The sequence below is a fragment of the Aulonocara stuartgranti genome, assembly GCF_965226115.1.
Source record: "Aulonocara stuartgranti genome assembly, chromosome: 22".
In the NCBI taxonomy this organism is placed as follows: Eukaryota; Metazoa; Chordata; class Actinopteri; order Cichliformes; family Cichlidae; genus Aulonocara; species Aulonocara stuartgranti.
Genome location: NC_138957.1, coordinates 17,959,039 through 17,980,919, shown reverse-complemented (window position 1 = coordinate 17,980,919; position 21,881 = coordinate 17,959,039). Strand labels below are relative to the sequence as shown.

The 21,881-nt window shown below is 40.6% G+C and overlaps 1 protein-coding gene across 1 annotated transcript in view; it reads left to right on the top strand.

Annotated features, from left to right (window-relative positions):
• The window catches only part of gabbr2 (gamma-aminobutyric acid (GABA) B receptor, 2), a 200,176-nt gene that overhangs the window by 145,039 nt on the left and 33,256 nt on the right, over positions 1-21,881 (top strand). The window contains exons 11-13 of the mRNA XM_082522355.1: positions 1,439-1,571; positions 3,416-3,523; positions 7,981-8,103. Of these exons, the coding sequence (XP_082378481.1) occupies positions 1,439-1,571; positions 3,416-3,523; positions 7,981-8,103 (364 nt within the window). The remainder of the gene's footprint in view (positions 1-1,438; positions 1,572-3,415; positions 3,524-7,980; positions 8,104-21,881) is intronic.

The window sequence follows — 21,881 nt, the reverse complement described above, 5'->3', positions numbered from 1 at the left end:
ATTTAATGCAAGTATAAAATCAATTATTTTTCTACAATATTTAAATAGATTCAACATCTTTCTTCAACAGAATTGCAGATTGCACAGATGGTACCTTCCCAAAGGAAAAAGTACTATAGCTTACTAGGGTGTATATTAGACTTATTAGTTACTATATACAATAATGGATTTCTATACATGTAATCAGATGACCACTTTTGTTGTAAGATTCAGATAATTATTTATTCAAAGTTTTTAAATCACATAACAAAGAAAAGTATTTCTTTGTACCCCCCTTTCCCTGTTAATGCCCTACTTGGCCCCCCACAAAACTTTGCTAGATCCGCCCCTGCACAGTTACCAGCTGTCAGCTACTTAGAAAAGGATCCTGGTGTTATTTCTCAGAAACAATTCATAACTTCCCTTCAACCCATTCATGTCACCTATAAGGTAAACCTGTTTCTCCATCACCTGTTCAGCTCTGATGATTCAGTAAGGACATCTCCTGGTTTCATCTTCATGTTTCCCTCTCACCAGATAACCAAACCGATATCATGACCAGCAGCTTTTACAGCTGTGGCTCCAGCAAACATCAGCTGATACTAGAAAGTAATATTAAATACATTCTAACAACAGCTGATCAAGCTTAAATGCGCTGCTGTTGTTTAGCCGCTGGTCTCCTCTTTCTAGCGCAAAGTGGGCGATAAACAAGAAAGACGGGACTTGCGGCAGAAAAGCCGATCAGCTGATCATTGATCAGTTTCATGTTTGAAGTAATAACAGGAGAGGAAGGAGAGAATGAGAGAAGTAGATGCAACTGCGCAGAAAAGACAGAATAACTCCAGCTTTGTGTCCATTTTTTAATTCTAGCTGAAGTACGGGACAAATCGCTTCCTTTTCACCTCAATATGGAACTCCGATGGCCAGTCCAGCTGTGGCTCCATATATCAGTTGTTAAGCTTAACGTGGAAATACTATGCAAACATTCAGGGATGAACTTACACATTTGTTTTACTTCTCTGGGATAGTTTTCGCCGAGATGAAATGCCGCGGTTAGGAAGCATGTAGCGACGCTCCAAATGCTCCAACAGACCGCCGACAGGTCTCGCAGACAACAGCCGCTCTATCACGTGACACATACTGCTCCGATGCGCCGAGCTGGGTTACGCCAAGTAGCGCGTTTTGTGAGGTGATTTTGTGATACTTCGGATCGGATTACATTATTTATTTCTCTCCGATATCCGATCCAGTAATTTAGGTCAGTATCGGGCCAATACCGATACGTAATATCAGATCGGTCCATCTCTAGTATTGAAATCAAAAAATGATGAAGCATGAGCATAATGATGAACTATTTCTGGAGAAATACTATTATTTAGCAGCTCTCACTTTGTATAAGATTAAACTCTACTCTATCATCATTTGAATCTCCTCTAATCCTTTATTCTTTTCTTTTCAGATTAATCAAGATGTCCAGTCCCTACATGAATAACCTGATCATCCTGGGAGGCATGCTCTCCTATGCATCTATCTTCCTGTTTGGTCTGGACGGAGGTTTTGTTTCTGACAAAGAGTTTGAGACCCTCTGCACCGTGAGTCCTCTTAAGAGTGTTCTCCTATAAATAAAATAATGAATAAAGGCAAGAATTTAAAATTTGCCTCAATTAAAAAGGAGAAAAAAATACCCATCCACTGCCACACCACCAAAGTATATTTTATTAGTCAAAAAAGAGATGCAAGCTTTATGTCTTTGTTTTAAATCAATTTATCAGCATATTAACCAAACATATTCTGTGAGCACTCGTTGGTTCAAGTTGATTGGTTTTTAAAAAAGAAATGGACTCAATCGTGTCCAGAGGAGGCGAAACCTTTATTATAAACAGTGTACACATCTTATCTGAATATGTGTATACAAATATGAAATTCTCTTCTGGCCATGTTTGCTCTCATCTTATGTCAGTAATGTCAAACTCATACAGCCCACTTTGATATTACGTGAAACTCTCCTTGCTGTCAGTGTAAAGGAATTTAACTTTTTATTGAATACCTCAGATATTTTAAAATAAGATTTATCATCGCAGTGTTTCTGCATGATAACAAAATGCTGCTGCAGTAAATGAAAGACAGCTGTCAGCGTGACTGTTTGGGCTTGAATTTGCAAAAAGTTCTTGTAGCTCTCTGACTGCCGTATAATAATAAAACAAAGTTTTTGTTATTTTACAGAATTTATTTTCTTTTATTTATTCTTTTTGTTTTACTATGGATTTTTAAAAAAATAGTATATAGTGAAAAACTTTTCTATCATGTAATTGTTTATCAGGTGCTTAGTTATTTTGGTGTAGTATGAATGGGCTTTATCTGTAGGAAAAACGGTAAAACGTAGGAAAATACAATTAATAAACCGGAATTGCTGCCCTCCTACACCTTCAGTGGGCCAGACAGAAGTCTTTGCTGGGTCACTTCTCATCCCCAGAATCTTATGTCATATAACAGTTTCTAAAGAATGGAAAGCACTACCAAAAGATGAATCGTATTCACATGTGACTGTGTGAAAACTAACAGAATCTCTCTCTGCAGGCCTTTTGTAAGCATGCTGCATATTAAGTATCTCCCCTCAGGTAGCATTACTGTGTGACTGTGTAGATACTGGATTAATTAAAGAGTTTTGATTACAGTGATAACTGGTTTCCACTGAGACACCCACCCTGTTCAGATATAGAGACACAAATATGCACATGTGTACCAAAGAGGTGTTAGGCAGAGCACGTCTTGAACTTCTGTCACCTGGTTCAAGCTCTGCTGCAGAGCCACAACAGAGTTTGTCACTTCAGACTTCGGGTGCTGCAGCAGAGGAGCACAGAGGTTTATCCATTCACTGCTACCGATCAATATCTGCTGGTTGCTTTGAGAACAAATGGCGTAATTGTTTTTTCGCTGTCTTCTTCTTTTCTTTACCGCTGTGCCACATTTTGTTGCTTTCTCATATGTGTATGCAGATATAGAGAGCTTGTACACAGATACACAGGTAAAAAGAAAATATGTACCGTATACAGTAATCAAATACAAAACATGAAATCGTGCACACAGGGTCTCTGTGGCTGTATTAGGGTTTTCTCAGTTATAGTTGCACTTGAAGCTTTAAAAACACATCAGCGGTGCCATTTGTGCCGTGGAAGTAAGAGATCTACATTTTGTTTTTCATTAAAATTGAAATGCGCTCAGGAGTGTGACAGCTTCATAGTCCAGGATGTTCTCCCAGAGCTTCAGAGATGGGAAATAAATCTGACAGCACCTTATTTTTAGAATGCTTCATAATGCTACTTTGAATGAACTTCTGGAGAAAAATGCAAATAGCTGTCAGATCAGATGTTGTTTCCAGCCTTGATCACCAGTTTATGACATGACACAATTTCATGTCTCACTGTTGTTCTGATAGGTTCGGACGTGGATCCTCATTGTTGGATACACAACAGCTTTCGGAGCCATGTTTGCCAAGACCTGGAGGGTACACGCCATCTTCAAAAATGTGAAGATGAAGAAGAAGGTATTGAAAAATATTATGATTTTTTGAAATATTTTTATAAAGGTAACTCAGTGGGTCTAACCTAATCCATTTTCTTAATCGCTTTAGCTGGTTATCCACCTTAGGGTTGTAGGGTGGTCTGGTGCCTATCCCAGTTACCACAAGACAAAAGGCAGGGAAGTACTCCTCACCACTCCATCCAGTCTATATCTTCTCATTTTTCTGATGTGATTGAAACATGGCCCACACACTCCTGCTTCATAGATTTGCAGTAATGATTCCTCCTCCTTAAAAACGTGGTTTGATTTTTCATTTATATTCAAATTTGTTTATATCAAACAAATCTGCAGCTTTCCACTTAAACGGCCATATGCTTTCTCGAGGTTTTTAACCTTATATTTTTCATGACATTACCTACATCTGTTGGATGGCATAACTGGCGGTTGATACAACCACAGTCGTATCTGTTGGCACATGACAGTCTTTTCCAGGAGGCTTCGCATGCCTTTTATAACCCCATCGCTGGTGTGTGGGTGATTGTATTCAGTGCATCAGTGCTACTTGTGCTTTTTACAAACTGAAAGACTGGCAGCCCCATGGCACCTGCTTTTAGAATCTTCTCTGTGAGAAAAAGGATCTAGAAATACAAATGGCTTTTTAAACATCTAACACAATCTGCTATGCTGGCCCAGTTATATAAAAGCGGTGTCGAGCTCACCAAGTGTTGCAACTCTGCTTGGCCTTTTTGTATTTATAGACCTCGCTCTCCCCTCTGTTTCTCTCTCCCTTTCTCTCACCCTCTTGCATATTGGAGGACGTGTGGGTGGCCTGCCAGAGAGAAAGCAGGAAGAGAAGGAGGAAAGAGGAAGGATCGAAGAGTGGAAGAGGTTGGAGGGATGCAGGGAAATAGTGGCAGAAGGGAGAGACAGAAGGGGAAAGGCAAAGCGTGGCAGAGAAAGGGACAAGACAAACAACATGGCCCAAATGGCAAAAAAAAAGTAGGTTGGACTCTATGAAAAGAAAAGGGGGCGCCGAGAAAAGAGGGCAAATGATAGATTAAGATAAAGAGAATCCAAGAACTGAGGCCCAGTTTAGATTGAGTTTCCACTGCAGTTCAGTCACAACACATTTGTAATCATTTTTTGTAATGTGTGACTTTGGTCCCGGCCTTTTACATTTCTGTAATTCACTGTCTTTTTCAAAGTGATCATTTAATGAAAACAAAAGAGTTTTTTCCTCTCTGACCTTTCACAGCCAATTGTTTTGCTCCGTTCCCATCCTCTCATCCTCTTTCCCTTGCTAACAGAGACATAACAAATGTTTCTCCAGAAGTAGTATTCAGGCCCTCAGGGTGTGTTTTCTGATGGTTCAAGGCCTGGGTTTGTGTGAGCAGGACAGACACACATCCCACTTCACCCACACTGATTGAGTGCAGGGGCTTTGGCTTCACTAGAGTGATAGTTGCTGGTGGTGTCCTGAAATGTCTGCCAACTGCTGTCAGGGGAGGGACAAACACATCTTTTCTTCAAACTGTGGGATTGGAACTGCATCCCTCACTTCTTCCCCTATCCTCCCCTTCATCTTTTTTTTTCTCTGTAGGAGAGCAGGGATTGTAAATCAAGGGTGAGCTCAATAAAGGTTCCACTTGGTGGGCTGTAGCTGGCACTTGTTCACTTCTTTAAAAGCTCAGTGCCACAGACGATGCAGAGAGAGGAGAGCCAATCAATGTCCTATTATTCCAAACACATAAACACAGATAAGCATACAGTATGTGCTCACAAAAGTCCCCCTGTGTACGAGCCACACACACATAAGTGTGTGATTTAAAACCTAAAAGTAGAGATTAAACATGTTGTTTTTACTGCTTCCACATTTTGATCATTATTTCAGGGATTAGATGGATTGCTTCCTAACTGATAAACATACATGAAAGATACAATGCACAAAATCACTGCTGCAAATATTGTTTTCTTAATTTAATAACAATGGGAAAACAGTGGTGTCAAGAAAAAGCAAAAATGGAGGATGGAAGTCATGCAACAAATATTTTAACTGTAAAACTGTGACTCTGTGCATGATCAGCTCCTCAAGTCTGACGTGTAGATAAGTGTAGACTGTGATTTATTTGGTCCTAACCAAATCTCATCTCTGTATCTGAAATTATTGATAGTTTTTAAGTAATTCATTGACTTTCAGGGTCTCATATCAGTAACCCTGTAAATTTGAATTAGCTCTGAGGCAAAATGTCCTACAGTCGCTAAAACAATGATTGGAGACTGCGGCACAAGCAAAAGTATTGTGGCCATGTGTAATTGGCTTGGAGTCTTGATGCCTTTGAAGTGACTGCTGCATGGACAGAGACTGGTCCTGCGTCCACTTGGAATCAGTTGGCAAATCTTCAAAGCAAATTTGGTGTTTTAAGATGGTGATGAAACAGCAATAACAAAGAATCAGTCTGCTTGTGATTAAATGAGCTCAAGGTGGTTACATGCAATCTGTTTCTGAAAATGCAGCAATTAACTGTGACAAATCGATGAAAACTGCAAATTTGTTGCAGTTTACAGACAAAGAAATTCACATTTACTACTTCTGTTCAGAGTCCATTGTAGACCTTGTAGATTTCTCAATATTGAACAGAAATTCAATAATTCCTCCACAAATACTGACACAGTTGCTGCAGGATGGCAAAATGGTATAGGCACCTAGCAGACCTGCCTTTTTCTAAGAGTACAATAAGAATATAACCAACTAGCACCTCAACTAGTTGTGTTGAGTTGACTATGCTGCTTTTGTCGACTATCTGCATTTGTACAGCAGTTATTTGTAACCTCTGCCAGTCCATCTGAGTCACAGGTTGCCTCCCAACATGCGATATGTGCTATCACCTTTAATCAAAAGCTGACACCCAGGGACTGAAGGTGTTGCACACTCAACCTTTGGTTACCACAGCTACTTGCAACCAGTTGCCAAATGAGAAAAAATGCAATGTAATCACCAAGGTAACCTCCAGTTTTTCCTAGTTGCAAAGACAGCCCTCTCTTTACTGTAGTGTTACTGAGGTAGATCGCATGGATAATGTCATGATAACTACCAGTGCTGTCAGATGTTGGTACTCTAAACATGACTTTAAAAAAATAAAAGAAGCAACCATCTATGTCCCCAGTACCATGGACTCACAACTCATGTAGAGGGAGAAAAGAAAATCTGTCTGTCTTTAGAAATATTTTGCCAAGAAAGTACCGAACCAAGCAGGATACAGTCATGGAAGTGCCACAGAGGCAGTTTTCAGTAATGAAATGTATATTTATATATACATCTACCTGTAGACAGATTTTCACACATCACAACACAATGCAGATGTGGATGCAACATAAAAATTATCCTGAAAAATCAACAAAAAGGATCATTTTAAGAACATAGCTCTGTGGTGGCTCTAAATTATTTGGGCTTTTTCCTCAAATTAGTAACTACAGCCACACTGGAGCCTTACTGGTGTGACTGGTGGAAAGAAAACAGACAACACTTCAGGTAATTTAGATTAATTACTGCCTTGGCAGAGTAACATATCACAGTTTAGCAGATGGTGTAGGGTAGAGTACATTTCTCAGAAATATAACATGTCTAATTACTTGTTAGATTTATAGAATTTTAATCAGTATATGTAATATATGTTGATTTTCTTCTTCATGTTGTCCTAAATGGCCCGAAGCAATGTGATAAACAATAACAGAGCACATACCTTGTTTTGCCTTGCCGACATACATCTGCTCAAAAGCACTGCATCAAAAGATGGCAGATCAAAAAACACAGTCCCATTATTTATCTCATCCTGGGCCCACTTATGGGTGGAGACCTGCACAACACTGCTGAGTTGCATCTGGGCTATGTGATACTCACCAAACACAGCCCAGCCTGCGTCCCCTGACCTTTCCTTTGATCTGCGGTTCCAGACAGTCAAACGCTATTATAAATAAAGATCACAAACAGGTCACAGCTTTCATCCCTCTAAAGTTCAGGGTACAAAAGAGGAGCTTTTGTGGTTGCAGTGGCTCTTGTTTGGTGGATCTTTTCCACATTCTCTCACCACAAGGTAACAAAACTGTTGCTTGTTGGTGGCATAGTATTGACACAACTGAATGTCAACTCGTGGTTTACACCCCCGGGATGATTACAGTCTGCTAAATACGCTACGTGTCTTTATCGAATGTTGAACCAGGCCTTGGTCTTTTGGACTCACAGGCCTGGCTGGATTCCGATCCCAGCAGGTGGTCATTTGCAGTTAAATACATTATTACCAGACCCTGATTAGATGGTTAAAATGAAAACAGCAGGGGTCTAGGACCTCAGATGGGATGTGAATAACTCACTTCACATAATTAGTGTGGTCAATAAGAACAGATACTTGCATTATCATATAACATTAGCAGGTGTGGGCTATTTAGCTAATAAAAGCACCTAATTTTCTCTTCCCTCTTCAGATCATAAAGGACCAGAAGCTGTTGATTATCGTTGGCGGGATGCTGCTAATCGACTTATGCATCCTCATCTGCTGGCAGATTGTGGACCCACTTAGGAGGACTGTGGAGGAATACAGCCTGGAGGTCAGTCATCTTGTCTAAACTTGTGGTCACTTGCAGCGCTTTTGGTAATGAAGCTTACCTTAGCTGGTGGGGAGTCTTGGTGACATAAAGTCTTGCTAAAAATGCCTGAGTGTTTTGAGTTTAACCAAACAAAATGTCTGCTATAGGCTCCTGCACGAGCATCTTTGTTGTGCCTGTTATTTTTGGGTCAGGATGTTAGCCATTGCTGCCTCCTGTGCCCATCCCGTGGCCGGACATTTGCCAGCTTGAATGGGAGACTTTGGCAAGCTCCACTGGAAAAGAGGCACTTGGCATCGTTTCATCTTCGCTGGAGAGTTGGCATGGCAGGGAGCAGAAATTAAAACTGCTACAGTATACTGTGACTGTAAAGAGACTGAGATTCTCTGAGATTGGTGCAGGATTAGTCTAGCTTTGCGCGCAATTGGCTCAATTGAACATACTGTAGCTCTGGCATTAGAGGTTGATGATGTGTGAAGTGTGTTTTCAGTTAGGCATAGCATATTAGCACATAACTATCAGTGATATTAAGGGAATCCACACATTAGCAAGGCAAGTGAATATTTCTATACTCAGAGGTATTAGTCGCTTTGGTTGAATTGGGTGATTTATTTTTTATTTCATATTTCTGTGTTGAGCATACTGCCTGAAGTCAGTAGGAGTGCCCTTTTTTTTTTATCACTGGTGCAGTGAGGACCCACTGGCGAAAGGATCTGGCTATAATAGTGATTTATTAATGAAGTATACAGCAGCTGTGGTTTAGGAAAGCTAATTGTTTGAGTACATCTGCTCACTTTGCTCCACATGAAACTTCAACCAGGGACACTTCAAGCTGTGCATGTTGTTGTTGTTTTTGAGAATATCTGCAAATATCGATGCAGATAGTCTCAAAATAGATGATAAATCAATAACATATAGATGATTACAAAATTCACTGGTTTAACCAAGTCTGTTAACCTAATCAAATTATCAGATACATAAGATGATGGAATATGTTAGGCCAAGGGATACTTCAAATCCATAATCCAGTTGTAGTTTTTATAATCTGAGTGTATTAAAGAACAACTCTTCACTCAAAAACTGTAGCCAGGCAAGAAATTTCAAGTGAAGATTTGTTTTTTCTGCTTAACTGGATATGGATATGAACATACTGGCACAGAATGTTGGGCACAAACACTTCACATGAATATTCCAAGCACAGAATGTTGCGAACAAGGACTTTGCACTAACATTCCACACGAACATTCTGCCCAAACATTCTGTGCACAGAATGTTAGGTACGAACATTCTGCTTGAACATTCCGCGAACAGAATGTTGGGTACAAACATTCCGCACAAATATTCCATGCACAGAATGTTGGGCAAAAACACTTTGCACGAACATTCAGCACAAACATTCCGTGCACAGATTGTTGGGTACGAACACTCCGCCCGAACATTCCGTGTACAGAATTTTGGGTAAGAACATTTCCCATGAACATACTAGCACAGAATTTTGGCCACAGACACTTTGCACGAACATTCCATGTACAGAATGTTGGGCACAAACATTTCGTGTACAGAATGTTGGGTACGAACATTCCGCACGTACGAACATTCTGCCCGAATATTCCGTGCACAGAATGTTGGGCAAAAACACTTTGCACGAACATTCCGCCTGAGCATTCTGTGCACAGAATGTTGCGTATGAACATTCTGCACAAACATTCCGTGCACAGAATGTTGGGTACGAACACTCCGCACGAACATACTCTCACAGAATTTTGGCCACAAACACTTCGCACGAACATTCCATGCACAGAATGTTGGGGACAATGACTTGGCACGAACATTTCGCACGAACATTCTGCCCAAACATTCTGTGCACAGAACATTCTGTGCACAGAATGTTGGGTACGAACATTCCTCGCGAACATTCCGTCCACAGAATGTTGGGTACGAACATTCTGCATGAACATTCCGTGTACAGAATGTTGGGTACGAACATTCCGCACGTACGAACATTCTGCCCGAACATTCCGTGCACAGAATGTTGGCCACAAACACTTCGCACGAACATTCCATGCACAGAATGTTGGGGACAAAGACTTGGCACGAACATTTCGCACGAATATTCCGTCCACAGAATGTTGGGTACGAACATTCTGCATGAACATTCCGTGTACAGAATGTTGGGTACGAACATTCCGCACGTACGAACATTCCGCCCACAGAATGTTGGGTACGAACATTCTGCCCGAACATTCCGTGCACAGAATGTTGGGTACGAACATTCCGCGCGAACATTCCGTCCACAGAATGTTGGGTACGAACATTCTGCACGAACATTCCGTGTACAGAATATTGGGTACGAACATTCCGCACGTACGAACATTCTGCCCGAACATTCCGTGCACAGAATGTTGGGTACGAACATTCTGCACGAACATTCCGTGTACAGAATATTGGGTACGAACATTCCGCACGTACGAACATTCTGCCCGAACATTCCGTGCACAGAATTTTGGGCAAAAACATTTTGCGCGGACATTCTGCACGAACATTCCGAATGAACATTCTGTGAAAAGAATAATGGGGACGACCATTCTGCCTGAACATTCCGCCCACAGAACGTTGGGCACAAGCACTTTGCACGAACATTCCGCACAAACATTCTGTGCACAGAATGTTGGGTATGAACATTCCGCCCAAACATTCCGTGAACAGAATTTTGGGTACAAACATTCCGCACGTACGAACATTCTGCCCGAACATTCGGGTACGAACATTTCGCATGAACATTCCGTGCACAGAATGTTGGGTATAAACACTTTGCACTAACAATTTGCACGAGGTTCTCCAGGCTGCAGCTGAAGGAATAAGGCTTTCAAACAACATACCCTGTTAATTCAAAGGAACAACTGAAGTTGGGTTATTAATTTTGTCCTAATATTATTGCTTGATTAACTTCCACAGTCTTCCTAAAACATACCACCCACCATCGTCATAGATAGATTGTGAAGCTCTGTTTTGAATTATTGAGTTTATCACCACCATCACATACAGTAGGTGACTGCTATTGTTAGCTTAAGTGAACTCAGATGGCAGAAAGATATCCTAGATATTCTGAACCTGCGTAGTACTACAGGTCCCAGGTATGTTGAATTGAAAACACTATTTAAAAACAATCTGCTTTCCATTAATGCTACAGTGTATTATTCTCTTTATGTGTTGGCTAAAAACTCAGTGGAACAGCGCGATTACATTTACTTTACTGTTGCTTCTTTCAAATTACAAACAGGAGATTACGGCTAGTACGAAGATGACATTTCACCTAATGAGCAAAGAGTTCCACAGAGTTCTGTATGCAGGCCACAAGATGGCTAACTGCACCCTAGGAATCCTCAGAAACTGACAGCATTAGCTGCATACTCATTGACCCTGCTGCTAAACAGAGGTTGCCAGAAGTCTGGTGCGGTGAAAATCTGGGTCTGTTGTTGGAGACTTCTTTTGATCATCCTGAATAGATTTTCTTCTTGTTTGCCAGCTTGTTGCCAAGGTCCTGTGGGGGTGGAAAGGTACCTTGCACCCAATTTTGACTTTCTTCAATTAGATGAAAATCTTGTGAAGTGATAAATAGCGCTTATCAAAGAGTAGCAGGTCAGAGAGCCTCTCTCTCTCTGAGTCCTGGATAAAAAGATTCCAGTTTGCGAACCCTGATGAAAACATGTAAATTATATTGGCAGTATTATATTGGCAGTATTATTTGACTACTTCTGATCTACAATGAAAGGTATTTACACAACTCTAGAGAAAGCTGTATTTCTTTTGTGTTATATAGCCACTTATATATTTAAGCCTGCTGAAAGAGGAAAACAAAGCCTTGCTTAGTATTTGTGAATGTTATCAGCATGGGCAGCTGACTCCTTATGGAGTAGTCTCAGACTTTATGTCCTGGCCAGTGGAGGGTTGTGAATATATATAAACCACTGAGTGCTGGAGTCTGCATTTCCCCTGAGGTTATGAATCTGCATGCCTGGGCTGAGGCATAGGGTCCACAAACCTGCCTTGCCTGCCAGATTTCAAACACCGGCACCAGTGGACCCTTGGGGCTCAGCTGAGGGAAGAGACAGCCTGGAGCTCATCTGCACCCTGGGCCTCCAGGCCTGCCACGTGGGACCACAAACCAGAAGGCAACCCAAATAAACTGAAAGTAGACAAGAAGCAAAGAGAGGTTAGGAGATAACGATAACTCATCAATAGCTGTGGTTGTAACAATAATTTTAAAGCAAAACTAACAGAGAATATTGCTTTATAAACAGAGGCAGAAGGGTTTTAAGCCATGTACATAATGGCATAAGCACTGCAATAAATAACTCAGCGTTTCCACTGGGTTCAGTGAGGTGTTGGAACAGTTGGTGTTGTGATCTACTAGTATCCAATGAAAATGAAAGACAATTAAAAAGAAGATAATAATAAGCAATGCAGAGTGATCCCATCATATTTCATTTTCTCCCCAGTACTATTACATTATCTCCTGCAGTTGTAGTCCAGTGTGTGTGCATACGCGTGTGTGTGTTTGTTTGTGTGTGTTGTTTCTGATCTGAAAGGTAGATTAAGTCTGACTGTTTGAGGGGATGGGGAATAGGACCGTGGTAAACGGTCTCCATGGAGCTCAGGAGCCAGTGACTGACTCACTAATAGTAAATTGCTCAAAGAGAAGGACTATTAGTTACCCAGTTTCCTGTGAACTACCGCATCATGCTTGGCCAACATTCTTTTTCGTTTTCTTTTTTTTCATTCCCTCTCTCTTTCTCGCTCTGTCTTTGTCAGAAACTCCCCTACACCCCCTCACATTTCACCTCTGTGGAGAATTGAAGTTGACCTTGGGTTCGCTAAGCTGTACCCACCTGCTGTATCCAAGGATACATTGTATGTCAGTGCAGTGTTATTGAACTGTCACAGTGCTACCTAGTTTGCCAGTTTTGCTGTTTGTACCACTTCACCGGAGGGTGTCTTTGCTAAACAACAAGCGTATTCAGTTTTTCTTTTTCTTTCTTTAATTTAATAGACACAGTCAAAGAGAGTGTGTGGCCAAAGTCAGTGGCTATCGCAGATTTTGGATGAAATGATTGGGCTTGCGATGTACATGGGCAACTTGGAAAAATTCAGTTCCGCAGGGTTAATCCCACTGCTGAATCTAGCAAGCTAAGCTTAATGAGCTACCATTCACAAAACTGGGCCATTCCCCTTTGCATCCTTTATTAGCATTAACAAGAAGATGAAACTAAAGAGGCTGACAATAGATCCTTGTGGAACACTTCATAAAACATCACTGATTTAATACCCTCCCAAATAAAAGTAAAGAAGAGCCAAAGATCGTGCGGGGAGTTAAGTCTTTAAGTCTTTCAAATGGGAGGAGAGTAACCTCACACCCCCCAGTCATATTTTATGGCTCCACTTCAAGCCTGTAGTTTTAATTGCACTACATGGATGATGGTGCTCTCCCAAAAAATGACTTTTGACCTTGATACTATAAGAAATTTTCCTCTGCTTTTACTATATACTATACTATGAAATAAAGACTCACATGCTGAATATAGAAAAGCACAAAACAAAACAAAGTGGAATGTAGATGGACTAAGATGATAATTACAGCCCTCCCTCTTAAACTTAATGTACAGAAAGCAGGAATCGTTCTGACCGCTCCCCCAAATATCCTGGGAATGCTGATGGAATTGTTGGGCTGCAGTGAGCAATTAAAATCCCTTCTGTGGCTCGTTAATAATTGTCCATTCCTTAATGGCATGGATGTTTCAGCAGCTGCTGGCTGCTAGAAATTAAGCCCTGCAGTACTGACACATGCTGTAGTGTCAGTGTACACACGTGTGGAATGTGGCAAGTCATACGCAGATGTGTTTTTGTATGAGTGCCTGTGTGTTTACGGATGCATTCATATCCACTCTTGTGGATCCAGGGTATTGTCCCCCCCGCATAATGAAGGACAAACTGTCAAGAAAGGATGATTAGCATTCTGGTGAATCCTGCCGCAGACCCCCTCTCCTCTCCTCTCCTCTCCTCTCTTTCTTCCCCTCCCTCCTCTGTCGTGTATTTTTTTTATTTATTTTTTTTGCAGCCTGGAAGCTGCTGCAAGCATCAGCGGGCAGGAGAGCTGCAAAAGAATATTGCAGTGTGGCATCGCCATGGCAACGGCCATGGTTCCTGACATCCATAACGCAGAGAGCGGCACTGTTGATTCACGAGACAAAAATAATGGGTTGAGGCACCCGTCTCAGCATGACAACGCATGCTGGGAAAACTTTAAGCATCCACACAGAAATACATGCCCAAGGCTGATAGATCGTCAATGGCTGATCGAAGCAGAACAGATTTATCAACACATACATATTCATGCATGCGGATTTTCTTCCAGAAGATCTCTGAGAGTTTACCTCTGCCTCTCTGCCTCTGCTGCCCCACCTGTATGCAGCAAGACGAGGAGAGAAAGGGGGGTGGAGGGAATTTAATCCCGGTGCTTTGTCAATGCACTCACCTGGTCCCAGTATCATATCATCGGAGGAGCAAGCAAAGTATGACTCACCACTAGCATTTAATGTGGAAATATTCATCTTTATGCAGCGATGATATGATGCTGATTAGCTTGAATGGGAGCCCCCATTATCAGCAATGGAAATCGAGACAGGGTCTTCACTGCCAGGCTCAGACAAAAGCGGCGAGGGTTAAGATACATAACTAATCTGACCAGAGGCTAAAGGACGCTGCTATGGTCTTCATTATTTGCCCCAAACATAAATGCATTTGAGCGCTGTTTAAAAAAAAAAGTTGTGCTATGAAAATACATCTTAAGTAAGGCAATTACTCAGATTACACAGCCATTTCTCTTGGCGGGAGGCTGTAAAATGCCATCTGTTCTTGTAATACTTAAAAATTCTATTTTTAAAAGATGGAGAAAAAAAACATTTTTGTTCACATCATTTCTAAATAAAAGAGAGGAAAGGTAACCGCAGACAACAGTCACACTGTGGGCAACAAATAAGAAGGCCAGTTTTTGCATCTGTTGTAATTTCTATTAATAATGACATCAGACCAGTCTGACAGCAGGCACCTGCTATCAATGTGACTCCACACTTTAGAGTCACTCTGCAAAGCAGTCCTGGCAGTTTTTGCTGTGCTGTTTGCATTGCTACTGCCTGCCACTTGTCCTGCTGAATCATTTCACTCTTCATTCTTGACATTTGTCCCCATTATTTCGCTCCGTTGCATTTGACTGCATATGCTGTATTAATGTGGCATGTTGCATCCATCACCCCCATGTGATAGTAAATTGCATTAAATTATTCATTCATATGAATATCAAGTAGAGAGGTTAATACTTAATGTGTTTATATCCAGATTCAGACACAGACTTAACGAACACACTCGCACACACTCTCCTGCACCCACAGGTATAAGGTTTTCTCACATTCAGTCCCCACATTTCATTTCATGTTGTTTTTTCATCACCATGCGCTTATATTGTTTACTTTTTGAATTGCCTTCTACCTATGTTAGACATTTAACCATCAGAATCATGTCACCAGCCCCTGTTCTGTTTGCCAAACCTCCTTATTTATTCCATGACTCCCAGCCTATCCTCTACCCCTCTTCTGCTTTTCTTTATTTGTCCAGCTATTACCCTTTGGGAGTGTGCTAAAAAAGCAGGGGATGAAAAAAAGTGCTTTCTGACAGCAGTGCCAGTGGATGAAACTCAGGCTGGACTGAACCACTCTTTTTTTTTCCCCCCATCCTCAATTTTTTTTACCTCTCTTCATCACCCCCTTTTCTCTGTCTCATTTGATTCTGGTGTTTCTTTTCCTTTTTTCTACTCTCAGTTCACCATCTTCTGTGTAGTTTCTCAATTCCACCTCTTCAAAGGGAGGGATCAACATCTGGCCCAATTCCGGTCAGGATTTGGTGCTGATGGGCCGAGTTGGGGAAAGTAGCGAGTGTGGCCAGAGGGAGTGAGACATGTGCCAGCAAATTTCCTTGAGTCAGAGAACGCGTGTACTACTCCAGTGGGAATCTGTGTGTCAAGGTCACTGAGGCTATTTGAGTTTTTATTGTTATTGGTCACCCTTTTTTTGCACCTTACATGGGTGTTACATTTATATGTATAAATGTATTCTCTCTAAACTCTGATTCTGTAGTCGGAGCAGCCTGTGGGTTATGTGACCTCATTAATAAAATCAGCTTTTAGTTGTGTCAAAAATTTCAGATCCATCACACTGTTGTGGTCAGACGATTGTTTTAGAAACCTCTTCCTCGTGGGTGCTCATTGATCTAAGAAAAGCTGCCAAGACTAAACAGAAACATTTTAGATTTATGTGGGCAAAGGTCATGTTTCTGTTTCGCTAGTGGTGTGTGTGGCTTCTACTCTGACAGTTAAGTCAGAGGTGTTAAACTAGCAGCTGGTTCAAAGGGTCAAATTCAGCCCACTGGATAGTTTTGCACAGGAATTTGTAACATAAGGAAAGATTATAGTATTTTTAGATTTAGACAAGGTTTTTTTTGTAACTATATATGTAAAATACTCATGCACATGTGAATACTTTATGACTTTCTGTTAGGCTCTGTAAATTGTAGAATATATGACAGACTGTGAATTTGGGGGAAATAGGCTTTAGGCTTATGGTTTTAGATTTTTTTTCATGTCTTGTCAGCTTTTATCCAGTGTTTTTACTTGTCTTGCCCACTTGAGGTCAAATTGAACTTTATGGGGCCATGAACTAAAATGTGTTTGATCCTCTTGGTCTAACATGCTTCTGCAGTCCTGTGAAAAACTAAATACAACTCCCAGTGATTCAGTAGCTTTTAAAGCAACCTTTAGCAACAATAACTTGAATTAATCATTTTCTATATAACTTTATTAGTCTCACATTATTGTGGAGGAATTTTGGCCCCCTCTTCTTTCAACATTGCTTCAGTTCAGGTCCCGCAACAGCATTTCATTTAGGTTGAGGGCTGGACCTTGACTGGTCCATCGTAACAACCTGCATGCATTCATTGTGGTGTAGATTTGCTGCTGTACTTCTTTGTCATGTTAGACGATTCAGTTTTGGCCAAGCTTTGGCTACTTGATAGATGGCCTTACATTTGACTGTAGAGTAGTTTGATAAGCAGAGGAGTTCATGGTTGACTCAGTGACTGCAAGGTGCTCCGTTCCTGTGGCTGCAAAACAAGCGAAAATCATCACCCCTCCGCCACCATGCTGACAGTTTTATGAAATTTTTGTGCTGATATGCTGTGTTTGGTTTTTGACAAATGTGGTTTTGTGCAGTGTGACCAATCGTCTCCAAACCTACTTTGGACTACTGTCCAAAGTAGGTTTCTTTTTTTTCAGATGCAACTCTACAAGCTTACTCCATGCTGCCATGTTCTTTTTAGAGAAAATTATTAAATATTATATTATATTTATATTAATAATTTATAGATGTGCTATAGCTTATGATCAGTTTATCAAGTGCATTTTATTACTGGTACCTAGTTGCTACTTACCGTCTGGATTCCTTTGGTAGCAGTAAGGAACTTAGTTTTTCACATGCATGGAGTCCTGCAAAAGTTTCCTTTTTCACATGACTGTATCTTCCATCGAGCACCGGTTGTTTTCTACTATTTTCCAAAATGGACTCAGAACTAATTACTAGGGCTGGGTATCATCACTGATTTCTAAAATCGATTCAATTCTGATTCACAAGGTCCCGAAGATTCGATTCAATTCAATTCGGTTTGATTCGATTCGATGTGAATCAGGGAAATTTTGCCTTAGACAGTCAGAAATATTATAATTCAGATCATGCATCAGTACATTTCCATATTTTTATATCTATAAAAAGAAAGCTGACCCTTGCGAGACTTTATCAAAGGTGTGAGCATTACAGCAGATGCCTTTGTGTCAAAGTAGCTGAGGATAAAACACAGAAAAACATGAAGGTGATTTTCCCGGCCTGGGATTTTATAAAAATGTTCTGCAGTAGATCAAAAACGAAAGAAAACCCTTAATCAACATATGAACATTACCTGATGCTGCTGAAGGGAAGCAGAGCAAAGTTACAGAGGTTTTATTAGAGACACAGCTAAGCGTTTTGCAATTTTGCATAGTTTTAAAAAGTTTAAATTTGTTCAGTAGCCTATTGAACAACAGAAATGAGGCTTTCTTTTCGGAAGTAAGTAAAAGGAAAAAAGCAGCGGCCGACAGCGCTGTAAACAATAGTGATGGGATTTTCGGCTCTTTTTAGAGAACCGGCTCTTTCGGCTCCCAACGGGCTCTTCAGGTTGCTTTGTTGCTTTAATTAATTTATTATTAACAACAATATAAAATTATGCACAAAAAGAATTACTAATGTAAACAAACGTGGTTTTATTTATATATGTTTAGATATAAATATATACAGTGGGCCCTGGAGACGAAGCATGTATAAACTCCAAAAAACAGTGTGAGACTGTTTTTTGGAGTTAGACTTGTGTTTGTAAATGAACCGCCCCATGTTGTGTAGCTTTCTGGATTTTACACTTATTGGGTTACATATTTATTTATTATACAGGCTATACAGTACATAAAATCAAAACTCACATGTTTTATGTAACTAAAGTGTGTAATCATGTCAGCTACAGACAATAATTAAGTTATAGACTATATTTATATGAAAAACGTGTTTGGGGGGGAATAAAGGCTTTGATTTTGCCACCCCCATTTGATTTCTTTGCCACCCTCATGCCACCCTAAGAAAGTTTCTCTAGATGCGCCCCTGGGTGGAAGCAAAACAGTAAAAGTAAGAGGGAATTCATGACAATGTTTATCAAATGTGAAGTGTAGTTTGCTGCTTCTTTTGCTGCTGGTTCAGTGAATTTTGGTTGGAGAGAGATAAAACCTGCAGCTTCAGAATCTAGCGCAAAAAAAAATACGTATACACAAAGCGGGGACCCGCCGAAACATCAGAATCAGCCAGTCCGTGCCATCCGGTAAGAAAGGTGACATCTCACTGATTCTGATCCGTCGGTGGGTCCGCGCTTTGTGTTTACGTCTTTGTGCAGAATCCGTGTACCTGCTCTCATTTACTGTTTGGTGGTTGTTGAAATTTTGTGAGGTTTAACCTGAGATTCTGGCTTTTCGGGCAAAATAAATTTATATTAAAAAATCGATTCAGGATTTTAATGAACCGATATCACGTTATCCAAGCTAGAATCGATTTTAATCAACTAAGACATCTTAAAAATCGATGTTTTAGTTGATCCATTTCAGTCAACTGTTGATTATGTGAATGCCATCTGAAGGACACTATGCTCTCCTTTCACTATCAAAGCATTGCTAGAGCCCAAATCAACTCCTGTTTTGTATTTATTGCACTCTGGTTGGCTTGTTGGATTTCTTTTAAAAGTAAATTATACAGGGATTTAACAATGAGTGATCACAGGACAAGCAATGAGAGTCACAAAGTCTTCACTCATAATGAAGGAGAACATCATCTGCCGCATTATCCACGCAGCAGCAGCATTGCCAAGGTGGTGCTAATATGGGTTTTGACTCTCCTTTGTTAGCATTAAAGCTCTGGCTGAGATCAATGCTTTTTCAAAGTAAACCGGGTCATTAAGGGATAACCGCCACCCACCTAGGCCTCTTCTCATCGACCCTCTCCAGAGGGAAGCAGGATATGAGGGAGAGAATAAAAGGGAAGGGTACACAGACCTCACACATTCCTTGGTGCTTTGCATGGCTGCATGAGCATCTGAGAGTTTGCCTAATAGATAGGCAAGCTCTGTGTTGTTGCATGTATAATAAGGTGTTGTTACTGTGTGTGCTGTGTTATATTTTACTTGTGTTAAATTAGTGTTTTGAATGAATGACAAGGTGCTCTCCTCTAAGTAACTGGATAGTTAACTGTTGAAAAAGACCCAGTTGCAAGTGACTCTTTGACGATCACATTTCTGTGTACCCATTTCTACACATACTGTGCAGCTACTCTGCTGTACATGCTGTAGGTCCCGGCACAACATGGTGCCTTTGTCATTGGCCTGTTATTTTGTGGTACTCTAAGTAACTGTGTGACAGGTCTTCCCTGAGGGACGTCCTATTTCTATTTATAGTTATGCCTGTATTTGAATGTCCCAGCCAGCAGCAAGTTTAATCTAATCTCCACCTGGACAGGACGCATGCCCCAACCTATATAAAGAGTGCTGCATTATGTGCTAATGAAAACTCAAGCTGAATTTGTTTTTAGGGCCAAATGTTTTGTGAAGGGACATCGATTTTGCAACTGTGGTCTAAATGTTAACTGTTAATTAATTGATTTATGGACCAGAAAGCTACTGGAGCAAGCCAATTAGAAATTAAAGACCACTGATAGATTGAGATTAAGTTATTCTCTTCGTAACCATCAAACTGTGCCAGCTGATGAAAGTATATTGTGCTGCACTTGAACCCATATGGAAAAGATATATATAAATCTTATAAAGTTTGTATCTGTCTTGTGTGAAACTTGTATGAAAAGCATACAAGAGTGAAAACACATATAAGATCCCTTGGAAAATTATATAATGAAACTTGTATGTTTTGTATACTTACTAAAAAAATATATGAAAGTAATGAGAAAGTGGCCACTTTCATGAGTAAATCATATATGTTTTTACTATTTCTTTTCCATATGGGAAATCATGTTTGTGAGAAGATTATGAGTGCACGCTGTACCTTCTGAATGTCTGAATATTCAAAAATAAATAAATCAATGGAGTTCCGCCTCCATGTTTCTATATTTAAAGCTGATTTAGCTCCACGTGTCTTGTCAGATATGTTAGCTCCTCTATGATTTACCCCTGCATAAAGCTGTTTGAAGTTTGAAAGCATTTTCATGTTTCCTGCGTTTTTGATTTATTTCCTCTCTGCTTCAGTCTGTTTTGGGAGGGGAAGAAGAGGGGAACCCGGACATCTAGCCAAGTCAAAAGAGGTTGTAGTTTACACAGGATTTCATCATTTTGTGAAGATTATTTGCCCAGTATGTTTTTTTTATGGTTTGGCAATGCAGTGGTATTTGTCTTGTGAGGGACAACAGTGTACTGTAGGTGTAAGCTGACAGCGTTATCGTTGAATCATGCGGGAGAGCACTCTTAGGACTGCTTCGCAGGTGCAGTATTTGTTGACACTCTAGCTGGTAAATTGGACATGTGGTTGTGCATGACTGAGCCTGTTCAAGTGAATCTGTCGAATATGGAATTCGTTGGCAGCATTTGCTTCCTTTTGCTTTCTGCTCCATCTGTATGTGCTGTGTGATTTCTCTCCCTCTCTCTGTCTGTCCCTCCCTTTCTTCACTCACCTCCTCGTGTAGCTGTCTTTCATTCTCGCAAAATAAGCACAAACAGTGAATTACCCCCGACCTCAACCGTCACCTGCACCTCTTTTACTCTCCTCTCACTCTTTTCCCGAACCTTTTTTTTTTTTCTCGACTTCTCTCTCCTTGCTCCCTGGACTGCAGTTGCTAGGCAACAGCTGATTGAGCATGAGGGGTATGCAATTGACCAATTAGAAGTCTTTTAAATGAAAAGTGGTGTCAAGAGTTTCCACACTTACAGCTACGGCTTTAACCGCTGTAGTGTGGACACTGGTTGTTGATATACTGTCTGCATATTTGAATTTGCATGAATCTCATATGTACGCATACAAAATAATATGGGTATGTACTTCTGTGCATGTGTGTGTGCCTGTAAATATCACTGTTGAAGTGATTACGTCTGTTTTTGAGGCTTTAGTATGA